Source organism: Rutilus rutilus (assembly GCF_951802725.1).
Source record: "Rutilus rutilus genome assembly, chromosome: 14".
NCBI lineage: Eukaryota > Metazoa > Chordata > Actinopteri > Cypriniformes > Leuciscidae > Rutilus > Rutilus rutilus.
The window spans coordinates 10,636,368-10,659,412 of record NC_140219.1 but is presented as its reverse complement, the minus strand read 5'-3'; the positions used below and the strand labels follow the sequence as shown (position 1 = coordinate 10,659,412).

General features: G+C 38.8%; 1 protein-coding gene across 2 annotated transcripts in view; it reads right to left on the bottom strand.

Moving 5' to 3' along the window:
• fstl5 (follistatin-like 5) overlaps positions 1 to 15,077 on the bottom strand; it is a 117,017-nt gene extending 101,940 nt beyond the window's left edge. The window contains exon 1 of one of the 2 annotated variants that reach the window (XM_084430508.1): positions 14,624 to 15,077. In XM_084430508.1, coding sequence (XP_084286634.1) covers positions 14,624 to 14,646 — 23 coding nt within the window. In that variant the 5' untranslated portion in view covers positions 14,647 to 15,077. The remainder of the gene's footprint in view (positions 1 to 14,623) is intronic. The other variant, XM_084430509.1, reaches the window with a different exon arrangement.
• Between the last annotated feature and the right edge of the window lie 7,968 nt (positions 15,078 to 23,045).

Below are 23,045 nucleotides of genomic sequence, written 5' to 3'. Positions count from 1 at the left end.
GAAATTGAATTTGTGGAATGAATAAATATGGATAAGAGTACAAAGCAATGGGGACCAGGGCAGTTTTGTTATGGGTTTAAATGAGTAGGACGTACTCCGAGGCCCCCCTCGTCACAGGTCCCGGGACGATTACTGTGTGAGAGAGAGTTGTCCTGCAGGAGTTCAGGGATTTGGAATCGAAACAATAGTTTAGAATGACATGGCATTGATTTTCAGAACTAAGCAATTAAGAAGAGATCTGTCCAAACACCATCCACATTTTACATCATCGGTTTGAAGTCAAGCACATGACTGGCCCAAAAAATATGAGTAAGCGCTCTCCATGCAAACCTGTGCTGCCCATCTGTGCATTTATTTCAATCTCGCCATGCATGACTGTCATATTTCAGGCTGCCTGTGTGCCAAGAAGAGAGGGAGCATTAAGAAGGAAGATCGAAAGCTGTGCAACCACCTATAGGGACAGTCATCATAACTTTATCAGGTGGCCATAAATCGTCTACGCCACATCCATGCCAAGTGTCTTGGCATTGACTTTCAAATGAGGGCTGTCTATCACTCACAATGTTCACAATAGATCATCGTGTGACAGTCTCCCAGCAGGCAGAGCGATACGATTGTCTCCAACTGCATCTAAACTGTACCTGCAGTGATTGTTTACTGCTCAGTGCTGCCATGTATTCAGAGCATGATCTTCTGAACCATTCTCTATTTCCGTCGCTCGGTACACCCCCATGCTCGAGTAGACCAGAGTAATAAAGCTGTGTTGGTAACACTGGCATTGCAGACATTTGTAATCTTTGTAGTAACAATTTATGCCACCCTTTATAAAGTATTTAATTCATCCAGTGGTCATCCAAAACTGACCATAACAGATTGGCAAAAATGACTAAATTAAATTAGAGGGTCAAGCTATTAGAAATCAGAGGGTCAACAGCTATTTTTACAGCGAAAATTTTATATAAAATAAGTGTAAAATATAAAATAAGTGTTAAATATAAGTGTTACATATAAAATAAGTGTAATAAAATAAAAAAAAAAAAAAAATAAAAAAGAAAAAAAAAAAAAATAAAAAATAAAAATAATAAAATAAAATAAAATAAAATAAAATAAAATAAAATAAAATAAAATAAAATAAAATAAAATAAAATAAAATAAAATAGTAGCTGGGCAGAGTGTGAAGCTTTTTGGCCAGAAATCAATGTGAAAAAAAAAAGTCTGGCTATAAAAGACTAACAATTGCTTAATGTCAACAAGTCAATAGTAATTGTTCTAACTGACTTCATGATATATAATGCATCCCACAAAGATTTCAATCACATTTCCATCAGGGGAACGTGGAAAGAGTCAGTTCTTGAGAATTCATATAGATAAAAAAAAATATAAAAAAAACGGAATTAGACAACATCTCCACTTCCTCAGGGGGCTAAACCATCTGGCCTACATCGTGACCAAAAACATCACTATCACCTCCGACAGGAAGGTCCTTTTGCAGGTGATGACCACATCTGTCCTGATTTCTATTCAGCATTTATATGGGTCAGCTATGATGGACATCTACACCAGGCCATGTACGTTTAAGAAAACAGCAGAGCTTGCAACTGTTTGTTAAAAGCTCTGACTATTTGAACTGTGACACAAACATACAGGGCTGCAAAAGATGAATAAATATTTGGATTACACTGTATATCATAAAAGGAAAGTGTAGCAATAGTATACACAGGTTCAGGAAATACAGAAAAACCCTATTTTATTGTTGGCTAAAATCTGTTCAGCAGTCCCAAAGGTCTGGTTACTGGGTTTCATGGCTGGCAGCAACAGCAATAACAAACATAACATTCTATTAGCACTTACTGTACATACAATTTTTATTTTTTTTGCTTTGGGGAAGAAGAAAAAGCATTTATGTGTTGATGTCATTTTCAGCTGAAATGGTCTTTTCAACATCAAACTAAACTGACCAGATGGGGTGAATTTGAAGACTTAATAAAACATTTATCATGCAACAAGGCGTATGAGAGAGTCAGAAAAAAAGGGCCTTAGTCTTACTTTCTCTGCCTGTTTTTATTCCCTAGCCTGTTGCTAATTTCTGTGAATTGTGTATATTTTGGACCTAATTAAAAACTGCACATTTATGATCAGCGATTTAAGAGCAAGCAAAAGTCTCTGCCAACTGAAAGCAACTTCTGAAATCGAACGAATTAACATGTAATCCTAATATGGCAACCTTTTATCTGCTTTTCAGCAAATCAGTCACTGACAAATGTCACGCAACCTAATTAATATTCATTCAGTTGTCTAACTGATATGCATAGTTGTTCCCTACACCCCTGGTGGCTGCTATTTTTTGTTCTCAGCTAATTTTGACAGTGGAATAGTGTAATTTATTTGTACATTCATAAGAGCGTAACCCAGATCTTTCTGCAATCTTGTGACTCATCCTGAGAATTTGAGATGCAACTGTTTGCGCCATGTCGAGAGAAGTGACAGTGACAGTTAAAGTCTGGAAATGCTCCACTAACAAATCCCTGTGAAAATCTCGCCTATATTTTGCAGTCTGTCAAACCGTTGGGCTGTGGGCAGTGACAGATGTTGGCCATTTGTGTCAACGTGACTTTTCTGTCATCGTGTAAACTGTCAGCAGAAACTCTAATTATACTGGACTGTACAAAAAAAGCTTGTGTTGAAAAAAGACTGAGAATTTGCCTGCAATATTGTTAAACCTCATGAGTGTCCTAAAGGTCATGCGAAATATCCTTCTCCACCGTTGTTTCAATATCATTAAACTGCAATCAGTGTTTAAATGTCACCTCACAAAATGAAAACCTGCAAAACGTCATCATGCCGAACAGGTAATCTCATCTATTCTCACAAGTCCACTTTCACAGCCTTGTTGTGTTTATAATCACGTTCTTGCAAACTATTTTAACTCACACTTTCAGGGAAAAATATATATATTTTTAAATTCTATTTAAAAAATTTTTTTAAAGACTGAAAGAGTTGTCGGAAGCTTGGTGATGATGGTGACGTTGAAGTGGAGCGACCAGGTATAGTTTGTTTATAGCCTAAGGTTAGCTTTTTATTTATGGCGATTGTATTTAGGCTTTAAAATTCATAAAAGTCATGCTCATTTGTGATGGACAGCACATGTAAGTATTATAAACTTTTGTTGATCACAGAGCATATTTTTGGGAATAACATACATCATCACTGCTACTCCAAGTCAACAATGATCAGGGAACTTTGATTTCAGGCCTCCAGGTGAACTGTGAGATTCTAGTGTTTATGAGCATCTGCAATGCTCATAAACACACGCCTATGGAGTGCTTCATTATTGAAGTTGTAAAGCAGAGCTGGAAAAAAGTAAAGTGATTAAAACCTGTTGGTGCACATGCAGGATCCCCACTCTAATGCCAAATTTCTAATTGTATTTACAGACAAAAAACAAATCATCAATTTTTACAATCTATATATATTTATTTATTAAGTCTTCAACTTCAATAATTCAGAATACTTCAACTTCAAGGTATCAAGTCTTTAACTTTAATATTTAATCACTGTTTTGTATCAGAAATCTTTCAGCGAAAGTAATATATTAATTTGTCACAAGTACAATCTAGGATGTTTAGGATGTTAAAAAAAAGTACATACCAATGGGTTTGTTATGTCATGGGCTTTTAGTCTAGAAGCACCGCGCACATTTAGAGAAATATTGATGGATGTCATGTTTACGTCACACTTCTCCATATTCCAATAAATAATGAGCAATCATCAGTGTAACACCTCTCTTATTTGTTTCATTTATCAGAGGTCGCCCAAGCATTTAGATGACCAGCGAAGAAAATAAGTCTGATGTCATATGATGGGGTCGGTAAAATATATATATATTTTTTTTCAAACAAAAGATGCATTCAATTATTCAAAAGTGACAGTAAAGACATTTACAATGTTACAAAAGATTTCTGTATCAAAGAAATTGTTCTTTTGAACTTTCTATTCCTTTAAGAATCACAATTTTTTTTTTTTTTTTTTTTAAAGATTAAGTAGTCAACATTGATATTAAGAGCATTGAATAATTTTTCTTCATTTGGGCTTTTTTGCAATTAAAAGTGATTTAACTTTCTACTAAATCAGAATGGAAATGAAATGTAAAAGTGTTCTTAATAAAACATAACAAACACAAGCAATTATGTAGCCTAAATGTATCTGCTTAAACACTCTTAAACAGTGAGTACATAAAACAACAACAGCAAACACATGCATTCTGTGTACAGTACTTAACTATTCAACGAGAATTACATTTTACCACTAGAAAAGTGATTTACAATTAACTTGAATTAACCATAGACAGTATATAAACTGGACACAGCGACCCCATTGGATTCAACGGAGACAAGTGAAGTCAATTAGAAGCTCTCACTTCCTGATGGCTGAGCGTACTGCGCAGACTCAAACTGAGCTTGACGACGTAGATGTGACGTGAGTAACCCGTCTGTCTTCTAGTAGCTGTGCCAAGAGAAATCTGAATCATTCCCTTCCTAAACTTGCAGAGACGGAGAGTGTGAGTAGGAGGTGTCCATGAGCTTGGAGCAGGAGAAACTTTTAGTAGGTATTCTGATTAATTATTTTGTCATTTTGCCTCCACGTCCCCCCGATTGCCCGCGAGCTTCTCCTCCTGTCCATACGGTAATTTCCTACTGTGCGACAGAGAGTCGCGTGGTTATGACGGAATCATTAGCCAATTTTTACAAAAATTGCTTCTACGGGGCCATAACGTAAGCTACAAGGTAATGGAGCCTTTTATACATTGTCGTGTTTCTTTAGAAATAAATAATGGACAAATGGAGTCTTTAAACGGCCCAGATGTAAAGTTATTCGCTGTCAAAGTGACGCCAAAATGAATGGGAGTCAATGGGATGCTAACAGCAGGCTAGCCAATGGCGGCGCCCGGGGAAGCTTCAAAATAATATGAAACGCTGCCCCACGGAATTAACTCATCAGGTCAAAAACCCAGGATGCATTGTTCCCGCCACTTTATTTTATACAACAATTGCTCCACTTTATTTGTTGTAGCTATATCGGAAAATGTATAAAAAGCTACAAATTATCTATTTTCTATCTCATTCTATAAGGATCCAAATATGATCAAAAAAGAAGCTTTATACACACGGCTCAAAGTATTTTGAGCAGAAAAAAATAACAGTTGCCATGTGTACATTTAGCTTAGCTAAGCTAACACTATAGTTTACAGCGTGGGTGTTCAATCCTGCTCCTGGAGGGCTACTGTCCTGTAGAGTTTAGCTCCAACCCCAATTAAACACACGTGAAGCATTTAAGCAAGGTCTTACAAGTCATATTAGAAACTTCTAGACAGGTGTTTTGAATCAAGCTGGAGCTAAACTCTCCTGGACAGTGGCCCTCCAGGACCGAGTTTGGACACCCCTGGTTTACAGTATGTTGTGTTCAGGTCCCCTTGGAAAGTTCCATCTTCCGGGTTTGTCAACTTACAGAAATCGCAAAATGCTTCTGAAACTTAAAATGAAAAGGGATGGTTTTAAACAAAGCAGTATCACATAACATTTCATGTATAAGATTTTTTTTTGTTTTTATGTTTTAAAAAATAGGAAAATCTGTGTGCATAAAACATTTAAGAGTTGTGTGTTTAAGAATGTCTCCTTCCTTAATGAAGGTCTATCATTCTCCATATAGAGGACATCATGTGATCAGATAAACGTCACATGACCAGGGTTTAGCTGGGCAGGTCAACCACATGCTGGTTCTTTAACCAGATTAGCATGAGGGGAGTAAGCTTTATCCATCCCAGGGTAGGGTACATAAATATCCCTGACTCATTACACCCGAAGTTCTGCTGAAAAACAAAGATAAAAACACGCTGGCAGGAACAGACAATCACAGATGAGAAAAGAGATCAGGACTTGTGTAAACACTGCTCTGCACATGTGTACCTGGTGGCATTTTTTATTGTTGCTCATCATTTTCATAGACGTGTTATCTTTTTATACAGATATCTCTCCAAATGCAGCACTGTAATCACAAAAAGCATGAATTGCTGCATGCTTTGAACACAGTGCTGTCTTGCATATCTCCTAGTAAGTCATTTGTGCATTAAAGAAATGTCACTGATAAAGAAATGTCAAAAGTTGAGAAGGTGTAACTGTGTGTGTGTGCGCGTGTGCTCATGATTGTATCTGTGTGTCAACAGTGGGCTATTTTTTAAAGGACATTTTGCACCTGACAATATCCATTAAACAATATTTTATCCCAGATTTCCATTAGATCTCAATTGCTGACCCAACAAGGAACCTAAATACCTAATTATAAGGGAATAAAGGTGCACAAAAATACCTTTAAATTTAAATTTCATTTTATTTTATTTAATGCTATTTTATGCCATTTTTTTGCATTTAACATTGGTTTCCGATGAGAACCAAAGTTTTCTATGGAGCCCCTAAAGGGATATGGTAATAGGAAAAATATGAAATGGGAGGAAAAATATGTTTTAATGCTTTTGCATTCACTCGCAAAAGTTTTGCGTTTACCAGAGAAACTTTGCATTCCCTCGCAAAACTTTTGTGTTCTTTGGGATTGAACGCAAAGTTTCTCGGGGGAACACAACCATTTCGCAAGCGAATGCAAAGTTTCTCAGGGGAATGCAAAATATTTGCGAGAGAATGCAAAAGCATTGACAAATATTTGTATTTCCTTCCCTATGTCCCTTTAGGGTCTCTGTAGTTTTCAAACCATAATGTGTGTGTGTATATATAACTGCATAATTAAAACACATGTGCACGACAACAGAAGAAGAATTTATGTGCAAGAAATGTGGAATCATCCATTGTAGGTATTAAAAAAACAAGTTCAACATTTTCAAGTCTAAACTTGAACTTTCATTTGATGTTACTTTTCCAGTTTGCTTTCTTGTTCAGCTCAGAAGGGTCTAACACGGAGTGAAGAGACACAGATGCTTAAATCCTTCCCGTTTTACGTGGAAATTGAGCTCAGAGCTAAATCACTCTTTAGAGGTAATCCTTCTCGAAATCCAGCACAGACGTACATATCCAGGAGGATAAACAAGTTTCAAATCAAATTCAGAATTGAGGCGATTGAGCCACCAACCTCAGTAGAAGACTATCACAACTGCGCTACATTGCTGAAGGGAGAACAAGTACAAGGGTTCACATCTCTATTTCTCTTGATAAAACCATTTGGTCCGTTTTGAAGCCAATGTTCAGCTGGACTAAAACCAGATTAATATGCAAACATACTTATGAACATTCTGGAATAACTCCCATAGGGGTTCTCCCACCTTGAATGACTCACTTCCCAGTCTTCCCCACCCACTAACATGAGTTCTCTGAGCATGCTGGGTAATATGCTAATCAGCCTAGATTGTAAGGCAGTCCCCTGGGCAGAGCATAAGGATTTCTCTAAATGGTTCTGTTCTCGTTTTTGAGCATGTGTGGTCTTTCTCTTTGAAATCTAATAAGATGAGAGGCGTAACAACGGGACCAAACAGTCGTAAAGTAGTCATGCCTGAGGGAGCTCTCTTGCTTGCACTCCCCCTCAAGTGCTTTATCCTCTAACCGAGACCATCCCCAATACGTCCATCTCAACCTACATTTCACTAAATTCACTTGAAGGGTGTAGCCTTATGGGAAAGATGAGATCTTAAAGTGATAGGCTAGTTCACCATCAAATGAAAATTGCCATAATTTACTCACCCTCATGTCATGTTCAAAACCATATGACTTTCTATTGCAGATATTTTGAAGCATGATCCATATTTTTAAGAAATAAGTTTTAGAAAGGAAGCAAAAGTACTATAAAAAGTAGTTCATAAAAGCAGTTCATGCAACTTGTGTGCTATGTTCTACTGTCTGCAAGTATACGAAAAAATTTGTGTGACAGACAGAATTTAAAACTGTGATTTCTGATAATGTTTCTGTGCGCTGTTAACTGCCACAACCGGATCAGTGAGTTTTTGAGAACTGAACCAGTCAACATTTTTCATCCAATACAAATGGTTTACTTAAAAGATCCGACTCAAAAAAGAATCATTATTTAAAAGCATCTGTATTCGATGATAAACCTTCTGCAATTAACAGTGCAATTTAAAGTAATTTATTTAATTCATAGTCTGAGTCAGTGTCATTACAACACTGTGACCTACAAAGAAGCATCCTGATCTTCTAGTTTAGTTTGTCATGACATGACTGGGCTGCTTAGCATTTCTCCCCAGGTAATCTGGACTCATTAAATGTGGTGCACACACACAACCTTAGCAGCCAGCAGAGGTGAGATTAGAGCGGAGGGACACGTTACGTTATGCAACAGATACAATGCTTTCTAGAGCTGTACCTGTGTTTCGGGACAGATGCTACCATGTGACACTGGCACCTGTATCCATTAAAATGCAACAGCTCAGGAAGGCAGCTCAGACTGTCATACTGGGGCTCTGCATATCCCACAACACACAAACATAGTGAGAGCGAAAGTGCGCGAGAGAAATACACATATAATACACAAAGGCAGTCCAAGACAATATGACCTCATTGGCCATATTGGAGTTCAAAAACCAGTCCTCCTTCACAAAGACTGGTCTTTTGTCTGTGTGCAGAGTGCAGACATGGTCCAGAGCTCACACCTAGAGCAATGTGGGCACAAAACACTCACACACACACACACACACTGCATCAGCAGGATCAGACAGCCAGCCCACCAATCTGGGAACAAGCCTGAGAACAAGCTGAAAATATCCTGACAATTTCCCTATGCGAGTTCAAATCACTTTTCCAAGCTTGGCTTTGTTCTTTAATCTATTCAACTTCAAAATGGCGGTTGTACAATCTAATTAATTTCTTCAAAGCCCAAAGCCAGATCCAGTATGTTGTTGTGACTATGCCCTGTCAAACCCAAATCTTCCCTATCAAGCACAAATCAAGTCGGCCATACAGATTTGCCATAACTCAACATTAAAAGTTAATGGAGCTGATTGCCCTATAGATTTTAAACTGGGTTCCATAACTTCTATCAAAACTTAACAGAAATACAACAAAGTTGCCCTAAACCCAAAGTTCACACTGCTAGATGGATACATAGAGCAAGTCAGAAAGGCCTTTTGTGAGCTCAGTCTATGAGACAGCTCTATGTCCACTGAGCAGTGAACTGTGTTATTCGCTGGTCACGGAGGATTGCACTGACCTGTCCAATCTGTGGGCAGTGTCAGGATTCATTAGTGCAACAGTAGGACTCACTCAGGTCTGTGATGAACATATCTATGGACTGGGGAATCCACAGACACCAGGAACAAAGTTTGCTCAGCACATGCATCTCAGCGGCATTGTGTGAAAATAATGCTGGTGTTTTATTTGAATGTGTATCTCGGGGTGATGCTATTCACATTGAGGCAGAAAGGGCAAGGCAGTCATTTAAAGAGATTAATTATTGAAAGCAATTAGAGTGTTTGTATTGCCCCTCTTCAATTATTATATATTTTTTTTGTATCATGTGAGTGCAGTGCCTTTCAGCGCAGTAAACAACTGCAAACCTCAGACTACTATTATGCTCGCACAATAACAATTCCATGAGTTGTGATGAAGGCAGAAAATGAGAAAAGCAGGAAGACAATGATGGTGATGGTGATGATGATGATGAAGATGCAGCTATGGCTGACAATGATGCTGATGATGAAGTGTATAGTGATGACGAAAATGAAAAACAAGGCTGAAAATGATTAATGTTGATTGAATGCTGATCCATTACTGGCATGCATGTTAAAGGGACAGTTCACCTAAAAAAAAAAATTCTGCCAACAGTTACTAACCTTCAAGGGGCCCTATTTTAACGATCTAAGTGCATGGTCTAAAGTGCACGGCGCAAGTGGACTTAGTGTGTATCCGAATCCACTTTTGCTAGTTTAACGACGGGAAAAATGGTCGGCACGCCCGGCGCATGGTCTAAAAGGGTTGTCCCTATTCTCTTAATGAGTAATGGGTGTGTTTTGGGCGTAACTTGCAAAAAAACAATCAGTCTCATCTCCCATTCCCTTTAAAAGCCAGTTGCACTAGCGTCATGGCAGATTCGCCATTTACATAGCGGAATTTGCAAGCAGAAAGACTGAACGCTTCTCCAGAGAGGAAACGGATCTGCCTCTGTGCGAGGTTAAAGCATGCAAGCAGATCATCTACGGGACAGTCCAGATTCCACCATATTTTACATTGTAATAAGCAGAGTGTATGCGCTTGTGGACCCGCCTATAGGTGCACATTACTAACGCACTCTTTAAATAACAAAAAAAATGACTGCGCCATTGACTTTAGACCTGGTCAAGGGCACACTCTATTTCAGTTGCCTCAAAATAGCAACGCACCAACAATGCGCCTGAACACACCTCGTTTTCAGACCAGCAGCCCATGGGTGCACAAATAGGCGCAAATTCATTTGCTATTTAAACAACGTGGCGTAGGATGTGAAAATGATAACTGCGTCGGACTGAAACTAGCAAAAAACACTGGCGTTGTGCCTGGCGCTGCATTGCGTTGGGTGTATGATAGGGCCCAAGGTGTTACACTTTCTTCAGAGGAACACAAAATAAGATATTTTAAAGGTACACTGTAGTTTTTTAAGTATTTTTATTAGCTAAAATCAATGTCTTTAATTCATAAATATGTCCTCATTAGAGTAAAATTACCTCTGCCAATGATCTGACTTATCCTCGTAAGCGAAGAATTTCTTATCTTTATTTACATTGGACGGGTAAGTCCAAGGAGGCTTCCATGTCGTTCCGCCATTTTCAAAAAACTATAATAGCAGAGAGGGACAAAAAGCACTAGCCTACCTCAACACGTTTCCACAACGCGTTTCAGAGTGACTGAAACCAGCAGAAACGGACAATGAGATCAGTGAGAGGCGCTTGTCACTGCCCCAGCAAATATGAAAGGCTGCACTGCACGGTACTTCTAATGAAGGAGAAAGACTTTGAAAGGGACGCTGAAATTGCCTGCTTTCTTCTCGACAGGTAAGTCAATGTTACGGTCTAAATTACAAGCTTTTTTTCATTGCTTGGTTGTGTAATTCATTATATAGGCAGCATAACAGTAGAACATGTATAGTTAAACTCGATGAAGTGCTATTGGAAGACATGTTGTCATAGCTTCTTGGTACATAACGGCTACCGTAGTTGCAACACGCATTTGAAAAAGCGAGGCGCTAGAGAATGCAAAATACAATTTCACCGCTAGATGGGAGAAATTCCTACACAGTGTACCTTGAAAGAACGTTGGGGTCCAAATATTGTTGTTTATCCGGACTAGGGGTGTCGCAATATACCGGTATTGACGATAATCGTGATATTCAAAGCATGAAATATCGACATCGTGTTAATTTAGAGCAATACAATATACCGGTATTGGCGATATTGGCGTTTTCTAGACGCAGCGCTCGGCCGCGCCCGCGCAGCTAGAGTGAAACACTCTGTCCACACCCGAAAAAAGTAAGCTGAGCTCGCCAGTATTAATAACAGAGTTCTTCGGCTTCAAAGAAAACAGCACCTTAGAGGCGGTCGCACACCGGACGAGAAGTGCAGCGCCACGTCTTTAAAATTCGAGCACATTCTGTATGAGTGTACACACACCGGGCGAGAAGCACAGCGCGGTTCTATTCGGCGTCTGTCCGCGGCGCCCAGCAACGGCTCAGGACCTTGTTCAGACACAGAGCGCAGAAAAAAAGTGTTCAGATCACAGACTCAGCAACTATTGTATTTAATTGTACAGTATAATCATAACATAGTACAGACATTATCTCAATTCCATAATGTCCTTAAACATAATGATATTGCTGGCCATAAACTGAGAAAGTGCGTGTCCGGTGTGCAATACCTCGAGTTGTCATAGACGCGATGCAGCTATTATTTTACTAGTCATCATGGAATGGGAAACGTGACATTAACTGTTATAGATATCGCGATATATCGATATCGTGAATTCTTTTGGCCACAATAACCGTGGTGTGAAAAATCTAACATCGTGACAGCCCTAATCCGGACAAAAAACATTTAGCAAAATCTTCTTCTGAAGAAAGTCGTTCAGGTTTGGAACAACATGAGGGTGAATAATCTTTTAATTTCTAGGTAAACTGTCCCTTTAAGTAGTTTCCTGTTTCAGATGATGTATCGGAAGCCCTGCCATCTCGCATGCAAAACCACTCTCATGCGTAATGGTGCCAACATTTATTTCCACTGTGAGCAGCGTTTCTCACATCAGTGCACAGCACAGCATTACAGCAGCTCTTCTATCTGCTGCTGAAACATTTACAATAATTGGGTGAAACTCTAAAAGTGGAGAGTTTGAGAAAAGTGAGAGGGTGAGGTCTTGCTACAGAATGAGGAAGGATTATGTGGTCTCCTGTACAGTATTAAGGGAAGATCGAGTGCTGAGGATGTACTTGCAGTACATTTTCCCTTCTGCCGATGTAAATTTATATATTTCCAATTAATGTTTTTTCCCTCAACCTCTCCGGCTAGGTTTCATCGTTTCTTACAGATTTTTTGAGGGACATCTGCTTTGGAGGCATATTTAATGGCCTACTCAGTGCTCTTTAATATGTGTTTGTCAGACCTGAGGCTTCATTTTTGTGTCTACATGTACGAGACGAGTATGCATGTTTGCATCTTGTGGGAGAAGCAAATGTTTGTTGTTCCTCGCTTTCTGCACTGTGTGAGTTCCCTGTAGAGCCTTTGTGTTCAATGCCTCCTTCGCTACTAAGCGCTATAGATTTGGTGTGCATTAGAATCACTCGTGGAGAAAAGCAATGGGAACTCATACAGTAGCTGACCCTCACTGAATTCTCATACATTAACTATGAGCCTCATCAGTCATACATTGAGAAGGTGGTGCCGTGCATTTCCACCCACCTTTCTGTTTTTACTCTTTTCTGTGATTTTTTCAAATCTAAGGTCAAGTTTAGCAGTTGTACCTTTCACTTTGTAAATAAACTGGAGTCAAACAGTGTACACACAAAGCACTGGCTCCAGACAAAAGCTTACAAGAGCGATGTCAATGCTTGACTGTGAATTCAAGGACAAAATCTAAATATTCCTTGCAAAGCCAAACCAACAGGCAATATCAAAACAGGAGAGCTTGAGAATATGGTACAGACTAAATGGTGACAACTTGTCTTCAAATCTAAAATGCTGTCTCTTGAGGTGTTGTTGTCTAATGTTGCTGCAATAAATGAATTACACATACAACCTATCAACTTTGAAGAAGACAAGCACTATTGATAGATGACCAGTTTCGATTAGAAAATAGGCAATTTAAAAAAAAAAATCTATATCTACCTTGTGAACATGGTGATATATATCTTACAGTGATGTTTAACCCATTTAGACCCAGTGTCCGTTGTAACAGACATCACATTCAAATGTTTTTGGAAGTTTTGGTTATGTCATTTGGTGCCAACCAAATTATCAGGATTATTAGATGCAGCTAATGTGATCTATGAGTGCCACATCACACAATCTGAACAACAATATGTACAATTTATAATCTACATAAAGTTTCTTGTAATATCTCAAGTGCAAACCACAACAATCTGGATGTTGATTAGAATGGACATTAGAAATAACTGTAAAAATGATAATATACTGATTTGTCATAATTTGTGGCTGCATCCAAATAAAGTATAGTCATATGTAACATAATTCGAGTCTGAACGCGTTAAAGCGTTTGAACTGGTTACACAGGACGCGTTCTTGTCTTATTCCTCGCTGTTTTCAAACAGTCGAATTATGTCCACACAGGCTACGTTAAACAGACGTCTTTGTTCGCTGCATCTCATCCTGCTGTCAAGTTATAACAGTTAAACTACTTAAAAAGCGTCTGGAGAGCCTGTGCTCTATTGCGATGAGCCACTTCGATCTGTTTTTGAACGCAAGAACACGTCCTATATGAACGGATCCGTATAATTGCACTACAGACACCAATTTGTCGCCCGTCTCCAGTCAGCCACGTCAATTACCAGCGATCGCCATACACACACACGCCAGATTGAATCTGCACGAGGCAAACAAGAGTATAATCCCCCGCGCGCGCACGGTGTCACTCAAGGATTTGCGTGCTAAGAAAAACAACTTGCTAAGTACCCTGCGGCTAAATTAAACGGCCACGAGCTTTGCCCTGGGTCCCGTACGATCGCTTAACATTTACTTTATTCATTTGAGGAATATCGCAGCACCGTTTGAGGGAGCATGACATCGGATCGACCGACGAGTGAACTTGTCCCCGATAACGGCTGATGGAAAAAGCTCTTCTAACTTCATCACCCTCCATCAAGCACGGCTACTGGTATTCAGTCAGTTGTGCCCGCTACGCTGAATGTCACTGCACAATATGCTAAATTATTCACACTCTACAGCGAAAGTGGTTTCCACAGTGCCTCTCTATTAAATCCCTTTGAAAAACAGCATACCAGTCAAAAAGCAAGCACAAATAATATAGGAATGCGTTTAAATCCCACTGAAATTCATCCGTGCTGTATCCACGGACCTGAGGCTTGATGTTAAATCACAACAGGATATGTAGTACATCATTGAAAGAAGAAAACATACCTGTGAATCCAACTACAAGTCATCCAGAAAGATATTTCCGATAGAGTTTTGAGCAATAATGTTAACTGCGAAGTAAATCCAATCCCGTTTTGGTTGTGCTATAAAGCGTCCTCGGAGTTAGTGCATTCCTTCCAACTGTCGGTTGACGTGAAAATCCTGGTTTCAGCAGCACCTCCTGGAGTGGACAGCTCCACAGAAAGCGGCTTCACCTCGCGCTTCGGGTCTCGAGAGCCACACCAGCGCGAGCCTTTCACCTACTGGCTGCAACCCCGAACGGATTTGCATACAATAATACAATCAGCCAATCAAAAGCTCCGCCGCAAAAACCGACGAGTGGAAACAGCCAGCCGACTTGTCTGAGCTCATCCGTTTAGATGAATTGTCCTTGACAAAGATGAACAGAGTTTGTGCAGGCTGTCCTGTCCTGTCCTCTCCCTTCCCTTCCACGTGGTGCATTTGCGTGTGCTTCCAGATTGATTTATATTGTGGTCAGTAAATGTAAATCATTAGATCCAAGTCCAGCATTGATTTGTGACCTGTAAAAAAGATGGCAAAAATGTTAATAACTGCCTATGTTGGTATAAACCAATTTTAATAACTCAAATAGGTTGGTATATTAACATTATATGATTTGTTACTGTAAAATGCAGTGACAACAACATAGATGGTACAATGAAAAGGCAACATACATTACACTATAAAAATGGTATAAACATTAACTGAGTAACATACAATGAACCTTCAATAATATAATTATAAAGTATAAATATAATTTTTAAATGAAATCAGTGATATATAGTGTTGCTCAGCGACACTTTCACTCAGGATTCCACCCATGTTCTGAAGGCGCATCTTCACATCTGTGCTGGGACTCTAATATCTGTCTCAAGTATCTCTCTGATTTCTACACTCATCAGTTCATCATGGTGTCAAACATTATGTGGCTCAGAGGGGTTTTATCGAGCAAACGCGACAGAAAAATCTGTCACTTATTTCACTCACTGGATTAGAGTAAAATAAACATTGGGTTTGACGCACTGCTTTAAAAAGAGAGATCTATTCTGCATTTCCACACAACAAATCAGCAATCTTCTCTTTTTCTAAATTGCTATTCTGTATATCACTGTAGTGCAATTAGACACAAATATTAACACGAACGCCTCAGCCATCACAGCTATTACACCACGGTGTACCATTTAGACTTCACAGACCTCCTGTTAGGTGCAGCCAGTTGACATGGAAAAAGTTATTATGTTTGTGACTGTACATTGGAGTACATATCAATCAGACAATGTGTCCAACTGGGCTCCAAAAGGAACAATAACTCGCTGTAACGTCACAATGGGGAAAGCGAAGAAGTCAAAGTAACCTTACACAGACAATGAGAGAGGGATTCTGAGGGCAACTAGTCTGGAGGGTAGAGAGCCAAATATCTCAGCCGACTATTGGAAGAGCACCAAAAACGGCTTGCAGAGCGAGAGAGCATCTTCATATAATTGTTTTGATGACAGACCCACTTAACTGTCTAAAAACACCTACAGTAAAAATGACGCAGAGAGAGAGCTGCAAAGACAAAGCCCATATGGCTAAAGCTGATAGGCTGAGGAAACAGTACTCACGCAATAAAGCTGATAAAGGCACTCACAGAATCAGAGTGATGCAGACGGAGGGGTGCTGTGGATGGATTTAACCACCCACACTACGGAGGAAGCTAATTGCACGGTCTCAATCAGCAGCAGGATACCATTGAGCTTTACACACACACACACACAAACACACACACACACACACACACACACACACACACACACACACACACACACACACACACACACACACACACACAGATTATTTGGTCACTTGTAATTTGTATCTGAACTGTTACCGGTGTGTTATGCAATAAAAAATACTGTAAGGGAAGAAAAATGATTCAAAACAGTCTTCTACCTTAAAATGCATGACCTAAAGAGTTCATGAATGCATAAAGGGAGTCAAAATTACCAATACCGGATAATGGATTTCTGCAAAGAAAGAGCATCCTTTTTTTATTGTAATTTCCATTGTAACAAAGTCATTTAATAATTTTTGGTCACTTAATGCCCCCTTAATGTTTTGTTCACTTGTTAAATCTAAAAACTAATTATAACTAACTACTAACTAACTGACTAACTAACTAACATGTTTGAGTGAGACATTTTTGCAGAGCTTTTTTATTATATTTAGCTATGATACTTACAGAAACATTAATTCAGGTGTGTCCAAACTTTTGACTGGTAGCGTATGCACTCACTGGCCACTTTATTAGGTAGCCTGCACCTGTTCAACTGCTTCAAATGCAAATATCTAATCAGCCAATCACATGGCAGCAACTCAATGTATTTAGACAGGTAGACATGGTCAAGATGATGTGAATTTCAAACTGAGCATCGGAATGGGGAAGAAGGTACTTTAAGTGACTTTGAACGTGCCATAGTTGTTGGTGAAAGACGGGCTGGTCTGAGTATTTCAGAAACTGCTGCCTTGTATCAGCGGTTCAGGCTGGTGGTGGTGGCGTAATGGTGTAGGGATATTTTCTTGGCACACTTTATGCCCCTTAGTACCAATTAAGCATTGTTTAAATGCCACAGCCTACCTGAGTATTGTTGCTGACCAAAGCATCTCGATCGCCCCCATGTGGTTGGTCCCAGTATAGGTCAAAAACCCCGCCCTCTCCATGTAGTCTAATGGGTCGTTAGGCAAATTAAACAATCAAATTACACACTTCAAATAAATTTTTTCGAAAGATGTTTTCTGTCATTTTAGGTAGTTTTTTTTAACCAAATATTCGTTTTTTGAAATAAGTTTGGACTTATTTATTTATTTGATGCTATAAAAACGTTAGTGTGACGTCGTGATTGACAGCTGTGATTGACAGATTCTCTGAGCGAAGTAGTCATTGAGGATTGGAGCTTCAAGTTTAATTTCTACATTTCCATAACTGTTTATTTCACATCAACATAACGAGTTGTTCTGCAGTAAACTGTAACCGATTCTGCAGGAGTGTAGGCGGGGCCTTGATACCACGGCTCCACGTCACACTCACTGCTGTGCAGAATCATGTCCCAAATCAGCGCAAGATGTAAAGTTGCGTCGTCCATCTTTTTTAGTCTGATCCCTTTATGACCACAGTGTTCCCATCTTCTCATGGCTACTTCCAGCAGGATAACGCACCATGTCGCAAAGCTCAAATCACCTCAAACTGGTTTCTTGAGCATGACGATGAGTTCACTATTCACCTCCACAGTCACCAGATCTCAATCCAATAGAGCTCCTTTGGTATGTGGAGGAACGGGAGATTCGCATCATGGGTGTGCAGCAGACAAATCTGCAGAAACTGCGTGATGCTTCATGTCAATATGGACTAAAATATCCGAGGAATGTTTCCAGCACCTTGTTGAATCAATTCCATGAATAATTAAGGCAGTTCTGAAGCCAAAAGGGGGTCCAACTAGGTACTAGCAAGGTGTATCTTATAAAGTGGCCAGTGAGTGTAGGTATGAAACCAGCCTAAATCACTATGATAAAGGAATAAAATTGACAAATAAGTACTATATCATATATCTTGATCCTTTTACAAACATTACATTTTTGTATTCTTTTATTTTTTTATTTTTTTATTTTTTAATCAAAATATAAAACTGACAGTCATAAACCAAAATCACATGATTCAGTACCACTTTAATTTGATAGTCCACTTTGGACATTCTATTAACTATAAGTAACTTTGCAACTACATGTCAACTATCAGTCATTAGAGTATTAGTAGACTGTCTGCTAACACTTTATTTTGATGGTCCCCCAAAAAACATTCTGAGTGTAAGTAACTTTGCAAGTACAAAACCTAACCTAATATAGTTAGTTGACATGTAGTTGCAAATTAATTAGAGTTATTTGACATAGTTGCCAAGTTACTTATAGTTAGTAGAATGTCTAAAGTGGACTATCGCAATAAAGTGCAACCCATGACTCAATAAAATGTATTACTATACAAAAATGATACCTTTGTGAGTCAAAATAGTTTAAACCCATAAAAAAAACCCCATAATATATTTTGACCCTTATTATGAAGACTGATACAACATATGTTATATTTACTGAAAAAAAATGCCATGTTGGTTCAATTTGTTGGTTAACTGCTTCATTACAACCCTTTTGTTTGTTTACTAACTTCAATTACCTCTGATCTATAAATATCCAGGTGTTTAATTACATTTGAAACCTTGTTTTGTTCTGAGCAGTGCATATCCATGAAGCGATGCTTTTAATTACATCAGCCTGTGACTTTCCAGGTTTTCACTTTGCCCTCTCACCCAACCTGAGAAACATAACAGGTTTAAACAGGTGACATGATGTCACCTCTAGCCTAACCCCTTCAGGATCAGCAAGTTCCCAAAGCAAAATAATTATCAAGAGACAGAATTGCAGTCAACAGCAGCAATTATTCAGGTGTAACCTAGGAGACAGGACAGGTAATTAGACCCGGAGGAGTACTGTGGGTTCAAATCAGACAAAAAGGAACAGCAAGAACATATCTAAGTATGCGACAATCTCTCCAATGATAGGTTGATGATGCACAGCGTTTAGCAGATTCTATTTTATTTATATTTATGCATTTGGCAAGCACTGAGATGCAACAATATTGACAGGCAGTAACATATTACATAATAGTAAAATGTAACCATACCAAAACATTTATAATATCAATATACTGCAAATGTTTCATAAAGATTCACAAGATCTGTGCAGCAAAAAATACTTTAAGTTTTAGATGCTGTTAATATGTCTATATTCACTGTAAAACTGCTTGTTAAATTACTTGATTAAATTTAAAGCAAAATTATTGAAAATTTAGTTTCTATTTAATTTAATTGTGTCAAATCTACTTAAATATGTAAAACTGAAGTTTACTTAAAGGAGAACTCCGGTCAATTTTAACATTGAGCTCATTTTTTTGTACAGTTGGAGTGCTGTCAGTACAGAGAACAACGACAAAAATCGGTGTTGCCTACACCGTGTTATCCTCGTTTTAAAATTTGCACCCTGTTGACTTCAATGGGGCAAGTTTTAAACCTGCTTTTAGCCTCTTAACATCCTTGATGTGTCATTACAAGTGCACAGGTCTTTACATCCTGTATTTACATCCTGTTTTCGGTCGAAGTCCACAGTAGTCGATTGTCGAGTTCACGCGCGTGATCATAGGTACTAAACCTATGCGCGTGAACTCGACAATCGATTACTGTGGACTTCGACCGAAAACAGGATGTAAATACAGGTATGTGCGCTGGCTGAATAAACATCATTTTTTATATATTTCTTTCACATCTACTGCAGTCAGATTCACCCGCGTTCACTCCGAAGGAATCACTCACATGACCTGTGCACTTGTAATGACACATCAAGGATGTTAAGAGGCTAAAAGCAGGTTTAAAACTTGCCCCATTGAAGTCAACAGGGTGCAAATTTTAAAAAGAGGATAACACGGTGTAGGCAACACCGATTTTTGTCGTTGTTCTCTGTACTGACAGCACTCCAAATGTACAAAAAAATTAGCTCAATGTTAAAATTGACCGGAGTTCTCCTTTAAAGGCAGGGCAGGTGATTTTTTCCAGAAACATTTTTGGTTATGCAGGTTGAAAATCTCTTCACATCTCTTCACACATTATATATATACGTATATATATATATATATATATATATCATCTGTGGTATACCATAAAATGTTCGTCCAATGAATGCAGTGATACGATGTCCTACCAGCCTGTCAATGTATGAATTTCCATACCTCCACACACCCTACTCGTGCACACATCACGTCATTAACGCGTTTCATGCTATGCAGATTTAGACAGATGTCAGTCACCGAGCACCACAACCGAAACAGCAGCCCCCTTTTACAGTTCCTCCTGAATCAAAACAACAAGCTTATGCTGCGTTCATGCCATAACTACTGTAATTGGGAAGAGTTGGAAACCTGTGACATTATATTGACATAAATTAGGTAGACTTTATCTAGTTTCTTTTGTCATATAGGTAGCCTTTACTCAACACATGAAATGAAATATACAGCATAAAAGTGAGCGCAAATTGTTACCTCAATTTTATAGGTTTGTTTTAACATTGTGCTTTAGTTCATATCCAAATCAATGTACAAAACAAGTTACAAATGGGTTATAAAAAAGTGCAAAAAGGGCACAAATATCAAACGAGATCAGGCTGTAATACTTAATTCCCCTCCCTTTTTGGACACATTTCCAAAAAAATTAAGTTAAAGGGATACTCCACTTTAAAATTCTGTCATCATATACTCACCCTCATGTTGTTTCAAACCTGTATGAATTTCTTTCTTCTGCTGAACAGAAAGGAAGATATTTAGAAGAATGTCAGTAACCAGACAGTTTCTGGTCTCATTGACTTCCATAGTAGGAAACAAAATATACTATGGAAGTCAATGAGACTTCCATTGGAAACAGCATGAGGGTGAGTATATGATGACATAATTTTCATTTTAAAGTGGAGTATCCCTTTAAATGCCATACTTATTTCCATCCACTTGCTCCACAGATCATTTATTTAATACATGGTCTACAAACTTTTTTTTCCCCTGGACACTGAAAATACAATCTCTCCAACAACATCATCATATATATTTTTTTAATTCACTGCCCTGTGTATGCAAAACCCATGCAGTTTAAAAAAAATATTAATAAAAATGAAGGCTCTACTAGTCCTCAGCTTCTACGCCACAAGGGGCTTTCAATCTTTTTGATGCCACCGACCTCGGAATATGATGATGTCTTTGCATGGGACCCCCTCCTATAAGTCAGATACTGTATATTGTGAGAGAGAGAGAGAGAGAGAGAGAGAGAGAGAGAGAGAGAGAGAGAGAGAGAGAGAGAGAGAGAGAGAGAGAGAGAGAGAGAGAGAGAAATCTACAACGCTCTCAGGCTCTACTTCAAGAGTTTCAACATTCACAGTAAAGCCAAGTTCCAGCCATTAACACCCATAAGATACAGTAGTTACATCTCCACGGCCCTCGGCAGTTTACTCATTCTACCCATGAGTCCCAAGTGCTGCAAAATTCAGAGCATGTTCAATAGGTTCTGCTTTCTGTAGACATCTCTAACTGCTGATAATAATATCCATCTAATATTGCTGCATGTGCTGAGTTTAATTTACACTGAAGTCTAATTCAGCCAACGTGTATGAATTGCTAACTTGTTGTGTAATGAGCAAGTGACGCACATGAAATGAAATGTCCAACCGCTGCGAGCCATCAATTGTAGAACAGGTGGAGATGAACCGTTGACTCTCACATGGCAATCGCAGGTGCACTTGAGGAGAGCATGCTGAGATCATCAGTGTAGTCAGAAATCAGACAGTCTGTTTCATGTTGATTTAATGGCTAGTTACATGGCTATTTTTGCCCTTCCAAAAATATTACACCAGCATGACTGAAAAATAAACACTTTTGCAACTGACTGGTAAACAAAACACTTGCCTTAAGAGTTTTTGTGGTATTTAACGGTGTTTCTCAGTCCTTTTGGTTATATGTACCTATAGGGTTCAACTACCTCTTCATCTACACCAATCCAGAAATAGGTTTCTCTCGTTTGTGTGTAAATTAACTCTTATGTTAGGTACACACTGCATGATTTTAGCCCGATTTTTACTTGCCGTCAGTTTTGCGGAAATCACAGACAAATGACTTCTTGTCTTGTTGACTTCAGACAAATCAGTGCTTGTTCACGTGAGTGACAATTGTGTAGTGTGAATGAACAAAGATGCAATCTGAGAGAAGCGCAGACGTGTCGCTGATGCCCATGAAATATTTAGCATGCTAAATATCTGGACCAGTCTTCGACTCAGAGGCTGCGACCGAAAACGTAATAATGTTGCCTTCGGAGGATGCATTTCAAGGTAGGAAGAATCCAAAGTTAGCTTCACTTCCTGTCTCCTAAAATACCTTCATCTGATGGAATTTTGAAGGAAGCATGCATCATTCGCTGCATTTGATATCATACAATCCCGTGCTTTCCATTTTGTGACAGTTGAGCTAAAAAAATAAAGATGGTGTCTGAAAGTTGCAGCTGATGGTCAGTTTGTGTGTAAATGAATGTTTTTTTCACTTCTGATAAAATTTCTAGCAATAAACTATGTGCTTAGTAATCACCAAAGCTTACTTTATTTTGCTGTAGATCATTAAACCATTATGCTGCCTCAAAAGTAGAAAATTGTGAGGTGTGCAAACGCTGCCTATAAAGTCATTGCCTGATACGGCAGTAAGACAACAAGTCAGCTGCCTATACGTTTTTCGGATGCAGCCAAAGTCATGGAGTGTGAAATGTGTTTTGACTGGAATCAGCGGCAACCTACAGCCAATGAA